A 7,667-nucleotide genomic window follows, 5' to 3' on the forward strand; every position below is an offset into this window, starting at 1 on the left:
AACGCGCGCGCGCCCCCGCCCTCGCCCCCTGTTATGCTACGCGCGCGCGGACCGACCCCTACCCCTGCCTTCCTCTCCACCTCTTTCTCTCCGCGCGCGCGCTCTCTCTCTCTCATCTCTCGCCTCTCTTCTGGAGCGCCTCTATCTCTCTCTTGGTCTATCTCTCTCTCTCTCTCTCTCTCTCTCTCTCTCATCTCTCTCTCTCTTCTTTCTCTATCTATCTATCTATCTATCTATCTATCTATCTATCTATCTATCGAGCTCTCGCTATCTCTCTCGCGATCCCTTTCTCTTAATCTCTCTCTTTTCTTTTCTTTTCTCTCTCTCTCTCTCTATCTCTCTTTTCTAACCCCGTATTCCCTACTGCCGCCGCCGCCGCTGCTATGGGCCCTACTGGCGGTGGTGGTGGTGGCGGTGGCAGCTTTCGCGCCGCTGATCAAAGCACGCTGGTTTATTTACGCAGCCGAACATTGCCGCGTCCAGTTTCCTCTTCCTAGGGAAGCCCCAGCCCAAACATCCCCGCTGCTGCTGCAGCATCCGTCACGGCAGCAGCATCATCAACTCTAGCCGCATCGGAGGCTGCGGCGGCGGTCACCATCGCAACACTATCAGTGGTTTTAGAATGATCCACGGTATGCAGGCCATGGTGAGGTCAACCATCCATGCTATCCCATGTAGATGCTATGCCTCATGCCATGCCCTATGCGATGTAGAAGTAATGTTGAACGAATGGTGGGTGGCATGGTGGGGGAGTAGAATGAGCCATACCATACTATGCCATGAAACGCCATGCCATGCCACGCCACGCAATGTAGAAGCAAGCCATGGTAAAAGCATGTTGGTGGCATGGTATGGGAGTTGAATGAGCCATGTCATACCATGCCACGAAACGCTATGCCATGCCGCACCACGCGATGTGCACGCCGTGGTGAGTGAATGGTAGTGACATCGTACTGGCAGCAGCGTCTGGCTCAAACCGCTCCATTCACCGATACCGATACCGCTACCGATACCACGTGAATGCTCACGCGCCGACGTCTGTGCCGACTCTCGGAGCTCGGGGGAGGGGAGGGCGGCCTATTCTCCCTACGGCCCGCTGCAGGGGACATAGAGTACTTACCACTCACAGCTAACGACCTCCGTGACCTGAGAATCGCCTGCTAACACACAGAGAGAGCGCGCGCGAATGCTGGCTGGCGTCTACGCTCTCTCAAGTTCTCAACCCACATGGAAAGAATAAGTGGCAGGCGAGATCCTTAGTGTCAAATTCATAAGAAGCCTCGGTCAGGCACGCTCCCGCCCGCAATGGAATGCTCCGTGGGGGGAAATTGACTGACAAGTCTAAGACCCTCTCTGACCCGCACCTCTAATACTGGCACTCTTCAGGCGTCTGCGACTCCGTGGGGTTACACGGAGACTACGCGCGGTCGTCGCGCGCGCGGCGGGGACGCGGTCTCCGGCCCGACCCCGCGGTCAGCTCTGCCAGCAGAGACCCTAGAAAGAGGAACCCGCCGATGGGGGGGGGAGTAATTCTCTCTCCCGGAGACGCCCGCCTTTTTTGCGGGCGCAGTGAAAAGACGCTTAATTTCTTGCCCTCCCCTCCCTCCGGTGGTGAAACGACCGTAATAAGATGTGCATTGTGGGGAGCGTCCGTTGTTTCGGCGCCACTCTCTCTCTCTCTCTCTCTCTCTCTCTCTCTCTCTCTCTGCGGCTCGCTCTCGTGTGGGTAATGGCCGGGGGTTTTCACTCGGAGAAGCATTATGTCTCCCGGTGGATATAATGGCGGGAAATTGTCGCGCGAACACGGGGCGGATAAGTGCTCCTCCCGACAATTGCCGGGGATTGCGAGGCAGGGAGGGGGAGGGAGAGAGGAGGGGGGGACTGGAGAGGAGAGGGGAGTAGGCAGGAGAGAGGCGTGGCGGGGACGCTCCGGCTGTGGTTTGCTAACACTCCGTCCTAACTGCGATAATCATTGCTGCTGCGTGCGTGACGTGTTGCGTCGGCGTGCGTGCTGTGCGTGCGTGCGTGCGTGCGTGCGTTGCGTGGGAGCATTGAGAGCGCGATATCGTCTGGACGTCGAGCTCTCGGTTCTCGTAGCCTCACTTTCATGCTAGCCCCCGTCTGTTCTCTCTCTCACTTCTCTCACCTCTCTCTTCTCTTCTCTCTCTCTCCTCTCTCTCTCTCTCTCTCTCCTCTCTCATTCTCTCTCTTTCGCTTCCTCTCGTCCTCTCTCTCTCGATCTCTCTCGATCCTCCTCTCTCTTTGTTTTCTCTCTCTTCCTCTCGTCTCTCTCTCTCTCTCTCTCTCTCTTTCGCTCCCTCTTTCTCTCTCTATCTATCTCGATCTTTCATGAGAGATAATAGCCGAAGCAGAATAAACACAGTAGCGCAACCGTTTTCAAACATGCAGTTTTTGTGCGACGTATAAACAAATCGTTTAAATTGATAAGCTGATAATTCCACTTGTAAATCATTCGCGTAACTGTGCCAGCAAGAAAGCTGGCCAATTAATAAACTGCCGTCAGAAAGCAAATATAGGCTGACGGGAATATGAAGAAGCAGTAGCGGTTACGACAATAGTCTTACAACTTATATCTTGAGAATGCTTAGAGTATGGGGGGGGGGAAATAACGCGTAAGAGTGTAGGAAACATCGGATCATTGGAAGAGTTGGAAGAATTGCAGAGTTGTAAGATTGGTTTTATTCCCGGTTGGCCTACTCCCATTTCGCCTACGGCAAAATTTCAATTTCGCCTACAGCAAAATTCCCAGTTGGCCTACACGCACGCTTGTATATCTACATGTACAACTGGGCTGCTGGGATGTTACCATAAGATTGGTGGTAGGCGGAAGCGATAAATATGTAGAGAGGAATAAACAGTAACTGGGAGAGTGACAAGAAATAGATTGAGACGGGGCAATGTGCCCGTTGCAAGGAACGCGATGTGAATAACTGTGCATGTTATACGTTTAGTGCATATATATATATATATATCAAGAGTCCATAATAGAGATCTCTATTATAGACTCTTGATATATATCCATATATATATATATATATATATATATATCTGCATATTTTAGTTGAGTACACACCGTTTGTCACGTATGCATTGACGTGTGATTGATCAAACAGTACTCGCTGTGCTCAGGAAAATTAGACAGTTGAGTGTGTGAGTATGCATAATCGCGTAAAGAAAACAAAACGAAGAATTTCTAAATAGGTCGCGGTCGTATCCATCTCGAATGCTTCTCCATCCTCGTAGAAATCTCCTATTGGTATGGCCGAACCCGGCTTCCAGTTCGATGTCTGTCAGCATCTCATTCCCAATGAATGACACTGGTTGCCGGGACTCGGGTATGCACAGTCTGCCGGAGAAAACACAATACAATAGAATATAATACAAAACAATAAATACAATACGATACGATACAGTACAGTACAATACAATAGGGGGGAGGCCTACGACTACAATGCAAATAATCAACAGCAATACAACGGCAACACAGCACAACACAATACAGATTACAAATACAACACAAGACAATACAATACAATACAATACAATACAATACAATACAATACAATACAATACAATACAATACAATACAATACGAATACAATACAATACAATACAATACAATACAATACAATACAATACAATACAATGGCAAACATCTAGTCCAGTCTACGCGGGAAAGAAATGCACTGATAAAAGTTAACTGCTAACCGAATTGCAGTAAAATTAATTAATACAGGCCGCCATCAGAAGTGCTCTCCGCCTCGACTTCAAGTGTTAATTGCCACGCTCACTCGCAGCGAAACCACTCTGTTAAACATGCACACTCATTTGCAATACGCGTTCACCGAACACGCCATGCTAAAAATCGTGGACTGCTGACATCGCGCAGCACAACTTCAACTTCACCAGAGCATTCAGTATCTAAGCTTCTGGGTTTGCCAGTGCCTCAGGCGAATGACATCACGCACACGCGCGCACGGCGACGCACACAGCAGCACACTCACAAACATTCGGCGTGAAATATTTTCAACATTTCGCGCGGGCTTGCCCATGTTCTAGAAGTGTTTTTTGTAACGAGCGCGATGAACACGTGCATATTGACAGTTGGCGGGCAGCTGGCTGGGTGGCCTTCAGGGGGATGTTAGCACAGCAAACACATACACACACACACAGCTCCGCACAACGCACAAACACACAAACGTACACGCAACACAGCGCACGCACACAGCACACCACACACAGAACGCAACAAACGTACACGCACACGCGCGAAGCACAGCACACACAGACAACGCGCGCGCCAACGCCGCGCGACAACACGCACAACGCACGCACACACACACACCACACACCACAACACCACAACACTAAGCGCGCACGCGCATGACGCCCACGCAACGCACGCACGCACGTACACACGCACGCACCACACAACACACACACACGCAACAGCAACACGCACACGCACACAAACACGGCCACACGCGCACACACCACACACACACACACACACAGTCACATCACACACACACACAACAGCGGTCAGTAAAAGTACCCGCCGCCAACCATGCCGAAATCCACATAACAGTTTTCACAGTTTAAGCGCGCGTCTATACGCGCTAAGCAAGACGGGTTGAAGGCCGCTGTCTGCAGAGTATCGTGGCTGTCGAGGGCTAAAGCCTATACCCTACAACCCACTGCAAAACGCTAAGACTGTGACCTATGGCAAATAATGTCAGCATGTTGACAACAACGAAGGGCGTCGATAGGACGGAGGAAACGATGGATGGAGGGAGACAGAGAAGGAAGAGAGAGGAAGCGTGAGAGCGAGGCAGGCCGAGGTCCGAGAGGAAGAGCGAGGATGTGTGTGCGAGAGTGCGTGCGTGTCTGCTGTCTGTGCGTGCGTGCGAGGCAAAGCGAGGCAAGTACCCACACCACCACCAACCAGCAGCAGCAAGCAGCAGCCAGCAGCAGCAACCATCACGAACCAACTAACCACAACTACCACCACCCCAAGCACCCACCACCACCACCACCACACCACCACCAGCCAGCACCGACCAAGCCCACCCACCGACAGCAGCGAAGTCAAGCGACCATCACGACCACGCACCACCAACCACCACCACCACCAGCACCACCACCAACCACCACCGACAACCAAACACCAACCAAACCTACCAAGCCCACCACCACCAAAACGCAGCAGCAGCAGCACCATCACGACCACGCACCACCACACCACCACGCACCAGCACCACCCACACCACCAACACCACCGACCACCCAAGCACCACACCACCACACACACAGCAGCACCCATCACCAGCAGCAGCAGCACCAATCACGACCGACCTGACCACCACACCACGACCACACCAGCAGCAGCACAGCAGCAGCAGCAAGCAGCAGCAGCTAGCAGCAGCAGTACCAGCCACACCACGACACCACCACCACCACCAACACCATTACCAGGCAGCAGCAGCATAGCAGGTAGCCGAGTTAAAGGCTAGAGCATTACCGTACATGCTCGTGCTATTGACACAGGTGGGGACAGGGAACGAGTGCGCCGCTACATGTACAGCCGCCGCTACAGCCGCCGCCAAGCCAGGCGGACTTACCAGCAGGAATCCCACGATAGAGCGCCCGTGCATGAGCGTCTGCCACGTACACGGCGGCACCGACCGCGCGGGAAGGGGGAGAGAAGGAGGTTACCGTGCAGGGAAGAGAGAGGGAGGGGAAGGCTAGCTTGGATGGGTAGGGGGAGGCTATCGAGCAAGGAAAGGAGAGGGAGGCTAGCGTGTGGGAAGGAGGAGAGGGTACATTGTGGGGGGGAGGGAGGAGAGACTACGGTGTGGGAAGGAGAAGGTTAACGTGCGGGGAGGGGGAGGGAGCTATCGTGTGGCGGGGAGGATTAAGAGAGATCCTTGGCCCACCGACCGCAAGTCACTTCGTATAATAAGCAGATTTGAAGAAGCGAAAGTGTTAAATTGGGGAGACGTGCCGATTACACTGCTCGCTGGATATCGGGGAGGAGGGGGAGGCGGCTACGCTTAATGACGGCAGAGGCGGCAGCGGCGGCGGCCGTACAAGGGGCCCTATGTGTCAGAGGGTGCTACACATACACCTGTCATGGCCGCCGGGCCAAGGAGAAGATGGCGACGGACAGAAAGGAGATGAGGCGCGGACAAACACTTGGAGGCACCACGGCGGAGGAAACCAACGCGTTTCTTCTGCCACATGCGCTGCGTCCGACATACGCGGACGCACACACGCACACACGTACGCACACACGCACACACACACAAACACACACATTCATACACCTGGTAAAACGAGGTACGTTCACTAAAGAAAGAGTTTTACCACAAACTGAACACAAGGCTTTGATGATACCAAGAGCGTGATGACACGCAATTGCAACACGTAGTATGTACACAAAGCAGCAAGGAACAACGCAGGACTCAAAGATCACACGACTAATATTATAAACTACACGCATGATCATCCCTACCTGACCATGCTTCCGCAGAAGTGCAGCAGAAAGCAGGAGGTTGTACGGGGTGAGGTGGAGAGAAGCCCACATTCGTGCTATACGATGCTTACACAACGCTATATAGAAGCAGAGAGCGGAAGGATACATGCGATGTGGTGGGGTAGCGTAGGTCGGAAGGAAGCGCTCTCATGTCCTGTTATACAATGCTTACCCGGAGCTGTAGGAGCAGAGAGCGGGAGGTGGCGTGGGAGCCCTCCTATCTGCCATGCCCTCCGTCTGCACCGCTACGCTGATCTGACTTGACGAGCGCGACGGCTTCCCACTACTGTCCCCTCCGCCTCCGCTTGTCGGACTGCCGCCATTGCTGTTTGTTGACTTCGGTTGCTTGGATACGCGCCGCAGCACCTCGACTATGATTGGCTCGGCGGCGGTGCGGAACGCCTCCACGGCTTCCTCGTGGGTCGCCTTCGTCAGGTCCTGGCCATTCACCTGCAAGACACAATGTGGAAACACAACTTTAGAACAACGCTCCCTTATAGATAGACCTCCCCCATCCTCCACGGAGTGACGTCATCGCCGGGATGCGACGGACGTGAACTCAATACAAACACCGCGAGAGAGAACACATATTCTTTAACCTGAAAGAAAAATCACAAAAGAAGCCCGCTCGCGTCCCCACGCCGCTATAGTTCCCGTCACCGCGTACACGACACGTGTAACAGATAGTACGTGTATATCCGTAGTGCTAGCAGCGTTCAGTTGAAGCCCTTACGTACTTCCACAGGCTAACAGCAAATGCAGGCGAGCCGGAGCGACGGAACAGCGCGCCTGATGGCAGCAGCGATGATAGTGAATCCCGGACCCTACGATGAAGCCCGCGCCGACAGCAGAGCGTGCGTGCGTGCGTGCGTGCGTGGCGGGATGCGTGTTTGATCAGTGAGGGGCTTTGAGTCGGCGAGAGGTCCATCGAGACTCGATATTTGTTTTCAATTTCGGTTTGTTAGGAGACTAATGTAGTGACTTCCTCTGTGTGGCCTGCGCGCGGGATTAGCATTGTGTGGTGTGTGTGTGCGCGCGCGCGCGCGCGCGCGCGTGTGTGTGTGTGTGTGTGTGTGTGCGTGTGTGTGTGTGTGTGTGTGTGTGTGTGTGT

At 53.4% G+C, this 7,667-nt stretch overlaps 1 protein-coding gene across 1 annotated transcript in view; it reads right to left on the reverse strand.

Moving 5' to 3' along the window:
* Positions 1-3,205: 3,205 nt before the first annotated feature.
* Positions 3,206-7,667, reverse strand: part of LOC106818282 — a gene marked incomplete at its 3' end in the record, with an annotated part of 10,940 nt that continues 6,478 nt past the window's right edge. The window contains exons 2-3 of the mRNA XM_014823003.1: positions 6,729-7,032; positions 3,206-3,367 (exon numbers count right to left, since the gene is read on the reverse strand). Of these exons, the coding sequence (XP_014678489.1) occupies positions 3,206-3,367; positions 6,729-7,032 (466 nt within the window). The remainder of the gene's footprint in view (positions 3,368-6,728; positions 7,033-7,667) is intronic.

This window comes from Priapulus caudatus, unplaced genomic scaffold, assembly GCF_000485595.1.
Source record: "Priapulus caudatus unplaced genomic scaffold, Priapulus_caudatus-5.0.1 Scaffold2133, whole genome shotgun sequence".
Lineage (NCBI taxonomy): Eukaryota > Metazoa > Priapulida > Priapulimorpha > Priapulimorphida > Priapulidae > Priapulus > Priapulus caudatus.